The following is a 12,849-nucleotide window of genomic DNA, read 5'->3' on the forward strand; positions in this document are numbered from 1 at the left end:
AGTCTGGGCATCTTTGCTTAGACTGCTGCCCCTGCGACCCGGTTCCGGATAAGCGGAGGAAAACGGAATGGAAAGGAACAAATGTTATGTTTGTTTTGGAACAAAGTTGTGAAAATTACTTTAGTTTGAAAAGGTTTTGTGGCATCTACTGATGACGTAGTAAGAAGCTGTGGAAAGTTAGATCGCCTTCTGTTGGACCTTAGCCATTGGCGGAGTGAAACTTTCTCTGACAGAAGGAATAAACCAGGTCCATTTATATCTTTCAGGATCAAACTGTAAAAAATGGAGATATTGGTGTAGAATAACTGGTGTCATACTTATTGCTCCCCTGTATGCTAGCTAAGTAGCGCATGTTTCTGCAGCTACAATGAGATACTTGCAATTTTTTTCTCATAGTGGCAGCAATACACCATCATAGGCAGTTCTTGTGTGTACTAGGAAGTATAATCCTGCTGGCACATTTTTAGCCCTGGGAAAGTAGAGGATTCTTTTCTCAGAAATAGCAGTAATGTCTCATGACACCATATTGAGTAACAGACCTAGTGTTTGGCTCTGATGATGCTGTATGTGAAGACCTGTGCGTCCCTCACAGGCTCACAGCTAGAGGAGTAAGCCATGAGTTATCCTGGTGATGCCAGCTATCACAAATGGCATGAGCTGAGGCCAAACAGCCCAAAGAAAAGCCAACAGAGCTGAATCTGCTCAGGTAGTAAGAACAGCCCAAATAAAGCACTGTCTAAAGACAGAGCGAACCCTCTCTGCTGAGCTCACCTGTGTGGATGAGCTTGACGTGGCGCTGCAGGTAGCGGTCAATCATGAACACCTTGTTGCAGCCGGGATGAGGGCATGGTCGCTCTCTCATCTCCTCGTGATGCTCCTTGATGTGCTTCTAAAATTCACCAGAAAAGAAAACCAGCCATTCACACAGCCGGTGGCAGAGCACGCGGACACTTCATACAGGTGTCAAATACTGACATCGCATCATTTTAGCCATTTACACATTCATGTGTAATGCATATGAAGTGTGAATAATCCGCGGTAATCAAGGCCACTTTTAAATGGGAGCACTTTTCTGAGCTTTGTAGTGCCACACAGTGTTTTATGGCAGAAAAGCTATGCCAACATTGAGTCTCTCAACATGTTTTCCTATATCCAGAGGCAGATGAAAACTATTCTACACATCATATTATTATCATTTTACTGTAGAAACAGAAGTAAAAGTAGCTTGCTACAGGCCAGACACCCTATACCATCAGCAGGGAAGCAGCTTAAGCTTCAGCTTAAACTAGAGTGGCATGGTGTCAGAATATGTAAGTGCTGACCTTCAGACCATCGGGAGCTCTATAGACGGCCGTACAGCCCTGGTATGGACACTTGTATATGTTGGGCAGCTCCTCTCTGAGAATACAAACACAACAGTCGTTTGTTAATGCACGTTTGCTGTATGCTGAACAAAGTTATGACAGTTGACTGAAGGAAACAAAGCATTTGAACAGACAACCATCTGCTGTTTCCCAGTGACATGACAGGACGACACCGAACTCATTCTGAATGGAGGGTGTGTATTGGAGGGGATGTGCCAGTGTACCCTTTAGGTTTGAACTTGTTCTTCCAGCCAGGTTTGGGTCCAGGTTTCCTTTTGATTCTGGGCTCCTCTGGGGCCTTTGGGCTTTGTCTTCTTTTGCTGGGAACAGTCATCCTGCGAGCTCTGATGGGGGGAGGACAGAAAGGTACATAGTTCATCTCTGCTGCTGAGAAGAAACAACAACTTTGCCGAAGAACATATGAACCCACCTCTTGTCTGAGTACAGCTCGAACAGCTCGTCGTCTGATAATGTTTCTTTTCTGCTCTCCTCGTACTCATTGTCATCCCTGGACACACACACACAGTTAAGAGTTCCTGTAGATGTTATAGGACGAGCTGAGCCAGAGAAACTGTGCCACCAACCTGTCAGACACCTCGCTGTCAGGCCTTCTGTCCTTCTGTTCTGGAACAGGAGACGCCGCCTCTTTGTGGCCTGGAAAATCTAAAATCCACGATCATGTGAGTGGAGGATTCGTACAGACACAGCACAAGCCAGACATGGCGAGGAGATCCCAACATGTACGTCAGTATCCGCAGTAGTAACACAGGCTACTGACATACAGTATGCAGGTACCTTCACAGTCTGACTGGTTCAGCCATTGGCATTAGTGAGGGTGCGCACAGTAAGTTGAACAGCCAATCACACTTCAATCTCTAATAACCATAAAGCTTGAGCAACTGTCTTGGAGTTAAACTGTGAATGCATGTGAAAGGCCTGCAGTTACTGACAGCGGGGTCAGTTTTTGTTTGTAATGATTTCATCTGTTTCTTACGGGACAATTGTCATAACCAGCGATTTGGCTTGAAAGCAGCAGCGTGAGATAGCAGAGCCGGGGAAGGAGGCTGGGCGCTGCTATCTTCTATCTACAGTGGGTACGGAAAGTATTCAAACCCCCTTAAATTTTTCACTCTTTGTTATATTGCAGCCATATACTAAAATCATTTAAGTTCATTTTTTTCCTCATTAATGTACACACAGCACCCCATATTGACAGAAAAACACAGAATTTTTTACATTTTTGCAGATTTATTAAAAAAGAAAAACTGAAATATCACATGGTCATAAGTATTCAGACCCTTTGCTGTGACACTCATATATTTAACTTAGGTGCTGTCCATTTCTTCTGATCATCCCTGAGATGGTTCTACACCTTCATTTGAGTCCAGCTGTGTTTGATTATACTGATTGGACGTGATTAGGAAAGCCACACACCTGTCTAAGACCCTACAGCTCACAGTGCATGTCAGAGCAAATGAGAATCATGAAGTCAAAGGAACTGCCTGAAGAGCTCACAGACAGAATTGTGGCAAGGCACAGATCTGGCAAAGGTTACAAAAAAATTTCTGCTGCACTTAAGGTTCCTAAGAGCACAGTGGCCTCCATAATCCTTAAATGGAAGATGTTTGGGACGACCAGAACCCTTCCTAGAGCTGGCCGTCCGGCCAAACTGAGCTATCGGGGGAGAAGAGCCTTGGTGAGAGAGGTACAGAAGAACCCAAAGATGACTGTGGCTGAGCTCCAGAGATGCAGTCGGGAGATGGGAGAAAGTTGTAGAAAGTCAAAGAAAGTCAACCATCACTGCAGCCCTCCACCAGTCGGGGCTTTATGGCAGAGTGGCCCAACGAAAGCCTCTCCTCAGTGCAAGACACATGAAAGCCCACATGGAGTTTGCTTAAAAACACCTTAAGGACTCCAAGATGGTGAGAAATAAGATTCTCTGGTCTGATGAGACCAAGATAGAACTTTTTGGCCTTAATTCTAAGCGGTATGTGTGGAGAAAACCAGGCACTGCTCATCACCTGTCCAATACAGTCCCAACAGTGAAGCATGGTGGTGGCAGCATCATGCTATGGAGGTGTTTTTCAGCTGCAGGGACAGGACGACTGGTTGCAATCGAGGGAAGGATGAATGCGGCCAAGTACAGGGATATCCTGGACGAAAACCTTCTCTAGAGTGCTCAGGACCTCAGACTGGGCCGAAGGTTCACCTTCCAACATGACGATGACCCTAAGCACACAGCTAAAATAACGAAGGAGTGGCTTCACAACAACTCCGTGACTGTTCTTGAATGGCCCCGCCAGAGCCCTGACTTAAACCCAATTGAGCATCTCTGGAGAGACCTGAAAATGGCTGTCCACCAACGTTTACCATCCAACCTGACAGAACTGGAGAGGATCTGCAAGGAGGAATGGCAGAGGATCCCCAAATGCAGGTGTGAAAAACTTGTTGCAGAGTGAAAAATTTAAGGGTGTCTGAATACTTTCCGTACCCACTGTATCTATCTTGTGACTTTCTATTTTATTTTGCTATGAGTAACTGCAACTTAACAATTTCCCTGTGGGATTAATAAAGTTTTCTGCCTGATTCTGATTTATTTCACTGTAAAGAGAATATCTCTGGGCTTTGGACTGCTGGTCAGACCGAGTAACAAAACAACTTAGAACTATAATGGAAATCTAGTGATTTGGAAAAGCAGCAGTGATAGAGCCTGGTTTGGAGCAGAATATATGATCAAGTGAACTATATTGCACTGTTTTATGCAATGCAGGCCATTCATTGTTTAGCAAACCTGAATTCCCTTATGGGAGGATAAAAGTGGAATCCTACTCTTTGGTACTTTACATTTTTGTATGTATTTATACAGTTGTAGTTCGGGGGGCAGCAGCAGATGAACCCAAACAAATCACTCACATGTTACAGACCTAGATGAATGATTGTTCCCTCATAGTGTGACTCGGAAATAATGATTTCCAAGATTTGCAGTTTTAAAAGCACCTAGGTTACATTTTTTACCTTGTGTGTGTCAAGTGTGTTTATATGCACTTAAGTCACCAGTTCACAGCTGGCTTTCTCCAGTCATTTCCTAACTGTCATGTTAAGATTTTTAGAAAAATGATTTACAGTGAGTAAATATTAGAATAGTGAGAGTAATGTCCGGGAGATGTTTCAGTGCAGGGGAACCGATGACAACCTGACAAACATCCACAGAACCACAGTTGGACAGTGAACACATTAGTTTCTGAGCTGAGGATGAATTCATCATATGTCAACTGAATGTAAGGACAGGGATCACTGTCTGCACTGATGACTGAGTTATCATAAAAATTGTAATGTTAGTAAAGACGGGTCTTGGGTAAAAAAGCTAATATCCAACCAGGATTCTGAAACTTCTGCAGGGGAATGCATTGGGACATGTACTTTGATTTGGAATGAGGCAACGAAACCTTAGGTAAATCCCAGTTCCCTTTACTGCATCCATATTTCCCTTACTTGCATCTCTTCCTTGTGTCTTAAGATGCAAGGAGAAATTAACCAAGGAAACGCGTTTATACAGACACGAGACATCCTTTCCTCTGGTCCTTCATCTGAAGCTTCCAATCACCAACTGATTTCCGATAACAAACCACAAAGGATGCTAAGGTGTATCCTTGTTCATGAGTTCATGGCTCCTCCAGGCAGCTTCCTTGTTCCTAAGAGCTTTGGGGCATCCTTCAAAATGGCGAACCACAGTAGCTTCCGGTTCAAGTGAGGATCGACGAGCAAGGAATGATCAAATAAGGGAAATGGGATTTACCTACAGTGTCCTCAGACTCAGCAGAAAGGAGGAGCCAGAGAGAACCTGAGGGTTTGTTTATAAAGTAACTGACTCAGAGTTAAAGTAATCTCTGGTTCTGGAACTAAAAGCTCAGAATTTCTCCCAACTTAATCCACTCAAGGTTTCCACTAAGCCTGCTTTGTGCAATACCCCCCACCCCCCACGGTGATCGAACAGCCTCACCTTCAGCGTTGCCGGTCCACTCCTCCAGCATTGAGCTCTGAGTCTGTGCTGTGACTGCAGGTGGACTGTGATGAGCCTGAGTGTTTCTGCTTCCAGCTGGGGTCTTTCCATTCTTGGTGGGTTGCTCTTCCTCCTCCCCCTCCTCATCCGATGTCACTCCATCACCACTGCTAAAGCTCATCGCAACGCTTTGATTGGCAACGGTGGTGCACTGCGTCTCCATGATGTATCTGTGACCATCAACGCAACCCCACACGGCCTTGACAGAGCCCCAGCACTGGCCGTCCAGCACCTCCTTCAGGTCGGGGCAGGAGCGGCAGGCCTCTCCATGGTGATGAGCCCAGGACACCAGGCTGTGCAGGCACTTAGGGTCTGAGGTAAAAGACGGCGGTGCTGAAAGAGAACAGCAGAATGTTTCAACAGAGTAATGCAGATGTCTGCAAGCAAGAGCAAAGAAGGAATACTTCTATTTACTTGTTGAACTGTGATTTACTGATGACTCTGCGCTCTTTGTATGCCTCCTGAAAAAGAAGCAGTTCAGTTTCAGTTCAAAGAACAGCTGCTTATATCTGTAGATTTCCTGTCAGAATCCTGATATCAATAAACAATTAAAGTAACATTAATGTAGTTTCTTCTCATGGACTCACTGGCTTTTAAGGTTCTCTTTTCCAATCGGTGGGAGGTTGACTCTTTGCAGAAACCTGATCAGGATACTGTGGCACTTGTAAAACTTGGTGTGGCATTTCTTACAGATAAATTCCGATAACCGGGGGTCACGGTTCAACTGGACTCCAACTAGTCGCTGGAAATCTGTGTGGAATAAAAGGGGTGACTGGGCCGTGGTGTCTGACTCATCATCAACAATACTGATGGAATCCTGAGACCACTTGTTGAAAGCGTGCCGCAGGCTGCGCGGGGAGAACTTCCCGTGGCACAGCCGACAGATAGTAGCAGACAGTCTGCCTGTGGAACCAAAAAAAAAAAAAAACACAAATCAGTCATTTCTGAACTGTCAGTTATTAAAGGAAACTGGTAAATTCAAGTCGTTTCTGTGGGTCTTCAAAGGAAACTAAATCTCTCAGGGGAACTTGAGCTCAAGGTTTCCTACTAGGACCTTTTCTTTTATCTTTATTTTGGATGAAAGGACATTGTAGCAAAATCCATTTACAAATATAATTTGATCAAACAGAAAACAGTTTAAGGTCATTACAGTAAATAGACTGTTCAAGTCATAATGAGCAGCATTAAAAAAAGTTGGCAACAGAACATTACAAGGGAAAAGACAACTTCAACTGTTTTGAATGAGTCACATTAATGCTAAATGGAAGCCATTGATAAAGAAAAAGTTGCCAATGTTTGCTCATAAACAAAGTGACTAAAGTACCAGTTTCACAGAGGTGGCAGTGGGCCACCTACCTGAAGCTGTGGGCCGTTTCTGTGTGTGGTCAGTGGCTGGCACACTGAGGTCTGCTGAAGCGGTCCCATCTGCTGCAGCGGTGTCATGGCACAAACTGTCTGCGGTTAGAGGAATAGTCTTCTGACGTGTCTCTCTGTTTCCAGATGTCTTCCTCGTCTCACTGACATTGACTGTCGTCTTTGCCCTGCTGCTCTGCTGTAAAGTCTCAGATGACCTTGGACGCCTGCTTTTCTTCTTCATTGTTTATCCTGTACTTAGCCTGTCAGCACTGATGGACCTGCTGCCTGAGAGAGTTAAAGAGATGTAAAGATCTGCAGTGCAGTTCCAACGAGTTTTTCTTATTCTCTTCTACTGTGATATATATGTATAATTAAACAATTCGTTGCCTTACAAATTACTCTTCCATGTTGTTATACTTTGTTATATCTTACTTTAAGGCCACTTGCTGCTGTTTTCCAAACCCTTTTTGCACCAACATGGTTTATCCTTTGAAACAATCATTCTCTGCTGCAGTGTGTTATTATGTAGCGATTGCTTTTATTTATATATCATATCATATGACCTTACTTTATTGCATTTTCTTTGCTTAAGCAATATTTTCTACTAACAATGTGTTAATGTTATCTATCAGCTATATTCAGCAAATTTACACAGAGAGACGAATTAATAGCTGGCGTAACATTTAATACTTCCGGTCAAAACGGCTGGAATGTTATAGTTTTTACGTTGCGACACATTTCTGCTCATTAGCGTTTAGGTGAACTAGCTAGCCTGAGTAGCCTGAGCCTGCTACGCTTGCTAGCTAGTGTCAAATACATAGACTGCAGTACCGTCGGGACAGGCGCCAACGCAGTCCTGTGCCATAACCTACCGTGATTGTATATAAATCCTACCACCTGAATCCCATGTTGTTGTTTTTAACCTAAATTGCGGTTTGGAGAAGCCAGAAAAACAATCAGTGGTTCCAACGATGCCACCAGTTGTAAACATTAAAACCCGGAAGTATTACTGGAGGATAGCGCAGCAAATGCTGCGTCAATGTCACGTCGGCAGAAGGGGGAGGACGGAAGACGTTCCCACCGAAACCACTGGGAAGCGTTCACGCGCTTGTCCAAAGAACAGTAGGGCCGAGTTCCAAACGCTGTCACAGTGACTTGCTGCGACCGCGGTGTGAGTGGGCGCTAAAATGCCAATGATGGAATGTGCACTGTGCAAATTATAGACTTGTTCCTTTACTTAGGTTTTGCGACAGGTCAGCACTGAACCGGCTCTTAAAGGTAGACTACATTGTTCATATAGTTTGTGTTTTGATTGTTTATTAAGATGGTATATTTACGTATGACACACACGTTAACGTTTTCACTTTAATGTACTGTACTTTGAGCCAGAAGATCTCACGTTGCCGTTTGCAGTAAAATAATCTATATTATAAATACGGTGGCTGTCATTACAGTTTGTGTTGATATTGTGAACATGATCGTTGTTGTTTATCGCTGCTGCCATGGTGCATGGCTAATAATACCGGGTCTGTCTGTCCCGCTGATCCCGCATCTCCTCTCACGCATACAGAACGCACGGTTATACGTGATCCTGATAGAGAGTCACGGGTCCCACGTCATGCCCACTAGCTCAAGTGTTGATTTTCTTGCAGACCCTGGTAGACAGAAGCCTGGCTCTGTCTACAGTGAAAGCTTACGCTGCTGCCATTTCATCCTGCCATGGGGGTTTTGGTGAGACATCTGTGTTCGCGCACCCACTGGTTAAACGCTTCCTGAGAGGAGTGGGCAGACAGCGGCCGGTTCAGTGACACAACAGTGAGATCTGCCTCTGGTTTAACGCGTGGTCGGGGGAACCCCCCCCCTCTTCAAGCCCATAGCACAGACGTCTCTCAAACACCTTTCACTGAAGTTTGTTGTAATGTACATACTGTAGCTTGCAGGTATAAAGGTGCAGTGACTGGAATATTTCCTGCAGTTTCATCAGCCTTTTTTGTGGTTGTTGTGTCTGATGTGCAGTTTAAAGTCACCTATGAGTGGCCAGTGTCCATTGCTCTAGAATCCATGACTGACTGCTCGCTTTCCTGTGCAGCAGCTACCTACCTATCAGCAGCTCAGTCTGGCAGCCTGGGGTTAAATGTAGACTGTGTGGCTCATGTGGCCTTAAGTAACTAGAGGTAACATTTGTTTTATTTTGCAAGCCATTTTGGCTGTGTTGAATGAATGTAGCTCAAATTTGCTACAGGTTATTTATTTTTTAAAAACTGAAAAATTGAGGTCTCACTTCCTTAAATTTGCCTTAAATGGCTGAAATAAAAAAATACTCACACATATGTACCTAGGTTACTGTTACTCACCATTGAAAACCATTTAAAATGCTTTTTTTGATGCCAAATACATCATATCATGTCATATTTCAATGCCCTGAAGCAATACACCATTTTAAACTAGAGGGTCTCAAAATGCAATTTTAGTAGTTGACCACCAGATGGTGACGCGCGAACATTTTGAAATCGTGCATGCAAATTCATCCAAATTTCACTATTTTTCCAATGTTTTTGCAAGGGTGACTTGCAGAAAGACTGAAAATGATAAAGTATGCATCACTGTTGTGTGTTATATCAATATGATTTGTGTGTGTGCTCTGTTTGCATTTATGTAATTGTGCCTGTGCGTGTTCGTACGCGCGCGCGCCTAGTTTTGGCTGCGTAAAACCAACCGCATGGGTGTGTCTGTGTCCAACTTCATAGGTTTTTTGCCTTAGAAAACCATATTCTGTGTTTTATAATTCAAGATCTGAATTGAAACCAAGCGCATTCGTCCATGACTCCTCTCGGCTCGTCTGTCTCCTCTCATCTTCTGCTTGGATTTGCTCATGCGCACTCCATGAGTTGTGTGTCAACATGGCCGTTGCTAGACTTGAAGCTTTACTGGGGCACAGGCCCCCCCATATAAGTTGTACATTACACAGTTATACACACAAATAATTAATAAGTACTCCCTCAGAACAAAAGGGGTTTAATTTTTATCAGATGTCATTTTTCATTTTCAAAAAATAAACAGCATACACACATGAATGCTACCAAAACAAACATAAACATTTCCAACTATGACTTCAGCAACTACTACAATAACTTGACTCTCACTCAGTTTACAAAGGTCTTCCTGCTCAACTGATAAGACAGCAAAATGGTGAAGCCTGTCTTGGCCCATTGTGCACCTCAGCCAAGTCTGGAGTCGTCTCAGTGCCCTGAATGACCGTTCACAGCTACACACAGACCTGCAAGTCCGTTAGCTATAGCTCATTTGTCAACAACATTTATCTTACCTCCCTCAAACTCATCTCTCCTTTCTGCTTCCCTCTCTTTGCCTCGAAAAAACAAGAATTTTCTGATATCCATCTACAGGAGGAATTAGTCATTGTTCAGATAGTGTAGCTAGCACCCATGAAAACTTTACTTTCACAGCGTTTTCATACATTATCTTACCTGCTAGTCGCGCGACGTACGCTGATTGGCATTTGAAATGTGTGTGCGGTCGGTATACACGGGCACGCCGCACGGGAACACAGTTTCCACGCGCAGCTGCAGCATGGTTTTTGCAGCGTTATTGCAGCACGTTTTTGTTTTTATTGTGTTTCTTTTACGTGCATCAATTGGTTTATTGACTGTCTTGCATTTAGTTTCTCTGAAGAAGGTTCTAATAAAAACCCTTACAAATATGGGAATGTATTTACTGGGGCACATGCCCCAGTACAAGTGGTATAGCGACGCTGATGGCCTGCAATTTATTTTATAAGCAATTCAAGATGAGAAGCAAGAACCCAAACAAAATTGGACTTTGTTTGGTGGGAGTAGTATTAGTTGGTGAAATGGCAAGAAGATTTAGCATGCAAGAAGCTTTGGATGTAGTCATGCAGACAGAGAGCTAAGAGTGATAGCTGTGAAGATAGCAGCAGGAGCAAACCTGATGCAGCAGGTCCTGCATGGACAGATGGAACACTTTTGTGGTCTTCCTCAAACGTCCAGATGCTGAGGTATGTTCCAGCAGGCACAGTCAGAGGAGCAAAGTCAAGGACAGACGGCAGTGCCACTTGTGCACAAAAGAGAAGGTTGTAGGCACCTGCTGTAAGTGCCACAAGTTTATCTGCAAGAACCACTCCCTTTCTATTTGCAGCCTCTGCTTGAGCTGGACTCTAATACACAGAGTGATTCAAAGTTAATGTTTTTTAGTGTTCCTTGCTCATTGTTCTTGTAAATAAATGTTCTGGTTCAAACTAATCTTGTATTTTTTTTATTTATTTTTAGAGCAACAGGGTAATATAAGTTTATGACATTTTTGTAAGTGGACACTTTTTGCCACTAGGCACTTAAGTTTCTGCCGCTGCCCCCCCAAAAATAATGCATCAAAATCAAGGTTGCTACCAATCATTGACCCATCCCAGGGCCTAATAATAATAATAATCAAATCCTGGTTGAAATGTATTTTTTGGAAATTGTAATTTTTTTTATATTTTTTACATAAAAAATATGGAGTTATGAAAACATACTGGCATATAAAGGGTTAAAAATTCTAGAAATGTCATTCATATTTGATATGTATATTTCAGGAACAAGTAGTTTTAAAAGATTGGCCAGTTTAAAGTGGAAAAAATGTGAATTTATGACATTTTTAGAGCTGTTTTTGCAAGAGGTTACTTTTTTGGCACTAGGCACATACTGTAGTTTTTTTAAAGGAACTCCTGAGGGGTCTTAGGTACATATGTGTGATTTTTTTAAAGGAACTCCTAAGGGTTAATGTTCTTACTGACTTTGTCACACTCTTACAGTGTTTACTGTCCCCCTTGGCAGTGTGAGTGGTGAGGTGTGACACTGATCAGATCACATGGTAGAAATGGTTTGACTTCTTCAGCTTTTGTTCTTAGTAGTACTTGAGCTACTGAAACGTAGAAGGATACTGCCTGTGACAAAGTAAAGTGAGTGAGGTCCCAAAAGTAGGTTCCAGTTGCTTCTAGGAGCAGCACTGGAGGAACTTCCTTATGATGAGTCCAAATAATTAGTGACATATTGTCGTTTGTGCGGTCCAGATGTTCCACTTTGTTTCCTCCACAGAACAATAACTGTAATTTTCTCAGTGTCTGGAAGGTCGGGCAGAATGTCAGGTTTGCTTGGCCGCTCTGCCTCCCTCACCTTTCCTACTGTCTCTTGCCCAATTACTCTTATCACGTTCACCTGTTCCTCACTCCCTTATCACCAGCTGCACTTGATTAGGTCACTCACTATATTACCCGGTTTCACTCCTGTCACTTGCCAGTTCTTTCTAGTCACTAGGCCAACTCTACTCCGTGTGTTTGTATTGTTTTTGTATGTCTTTCTCCCCTAGCCAGCTACTGTTTTGTGTTTCCCCCGAAGGACTGTTCCTCCAGACCGTGGCTCCACTCTATCCTCCCAGGCAGGTCAATACACAGTTGCCTATCTGTTTCACAATTGCCTTCATCTCTCTGTCTCTACCTTCAGTAACTACCATCACCGTCGACCAGCCCAGGAGTGACCCCACCTACGCAGCTCGGCCCAGCTCTCCATCTCCTCGCCTCCTGCGGTTGGTCAAACACCCGGTTACTACTCATCTAGGCTACTACTCATCTACCAGACTACGCACTATTTCCCTCTGAGTATTGTCACTACTGTGTTCACTGTATATAATAAATCATTGCTTGCACCGAAGTCGGCTACCTGGGTCTGCCTCTTTCCTCGTTCGCACACTGACTGGTGCGAACGGCTCCTAACAGAAAGAACTGGCCAACATGGATCCTGCCAGCTCCGGTGCAAGCGGTTGGTCATCTCAGTCATCTCAGGACGCACACATGGACCAGATGGCTCAGGCACTGCAGCAACAGCACAAGGACATCGCAGCACTAACTCAGCAGGTAACACAACTCTCTGCCCTGTTATCACCTACACACGCTTCCTCTGCTACATTTTCTCAGGCTCCACGCTCCACCACCCGTGCCGCCAGTCCCCGCAGGGACCCACACATACCAGAACCCGACACTTTCGACGGGCACGTTGAGAG

The 12,849-nt window shown here is 43.9% G+C and overlaps 1 protein-coding gene and 1 long non-coding RNA gene across 4 annotated transcripts in view; one reads left to right on the forward strand and one right to left on the reverse strand.

Moving 5' to 3' along the window:
• znf276 (zinc finger protein 276) overlaps positions 1 to 7,784 on the reverse strand; it is a 19,720-nt gene extending 11,936 nt beyond the window's left edge. Inside the window, exons 1-10 of one of the 3 annotated variants that reach the window (XM_020586577.1) lie at positions 7,653 to 7,784; positions 6,781 to 7,061; positions 6,012 to 6,327; positions 5,839 to 5,885; positions 5,365 to 5,757; positions 1,949 to 2,027; positions 1,795 to 1,872; positions 1,589 to 1,708; positions 1,323 to 1,398; positions 772 to 889 (exon numbers count right to left, since the gene is read on the reverse strand). In XM_020586577.1, coding sequence (XP_020442233.1) covers positions 772 to 889; positions 1,323 to 1,398; positions 1,589 to 1,708; positions 1,795 to 1,872; positions 1,949 to 2,027; positions 5,365 to 5,757; positions 5,839 to 5,885; positions 6,012 to 6,327; positions 6,781 to 7,021 — 1,468 coding nt within the window. In that variant the 5' untranslated portion in view covers positions 7,022 to 7,061; positions 7,653 to 7,784. Of the gene's footprint in view, positions 1 to 771; positions 890 to 1,322; positions 1,399 to 1,588; positions 1,709 to 1,794; positions 1,873 to 1,948; positions 2,028 to 5,364; positions 5,758 to 5,838; positions 5,886 to 6,011; positions 6,328 to 6,780; positions 7,066 to 7,212; positions 7,602 to 7,652 lie in introns of those variants that run through there. The other 2 variants (XM_020586576.1, XM_020586578.1) reach the window with 2 other exon arrangements.
• Positions 7,785 to 7,864: 80 nt separating this feature from the next.
• On the forward strand, positions 7,865 to 8,747 carry LOC109951857 (uncharacterized). Its single transcript, XR_002273673.1, has 2 exons — positions 7,865 to 8,058; positions 8,433 to 8,747. It is a non-coding gene; the product is annotated as an uncharacterized LOC109951857 (long non-coding RNA).
• Positions 8,748 to 12,849: the final 4,102 nt, after the last annotated feature.

This window comes from Monopterus albus, unplaced genomic scaffold (genome assembly GCF_001952655.1).
Source record: "Monopterus albus unplaced genomic scaffold, M_albus_1.0 scaffold414.1, whole genome shotgun sequence".
In the NCBI taxonomy this organism is placed as follows: Eukaryota; Metazoa; Chordata; class Actinopteri; order Synbranchiformes; family Synbranchidae; genus Monopterus; species Monopterus albus.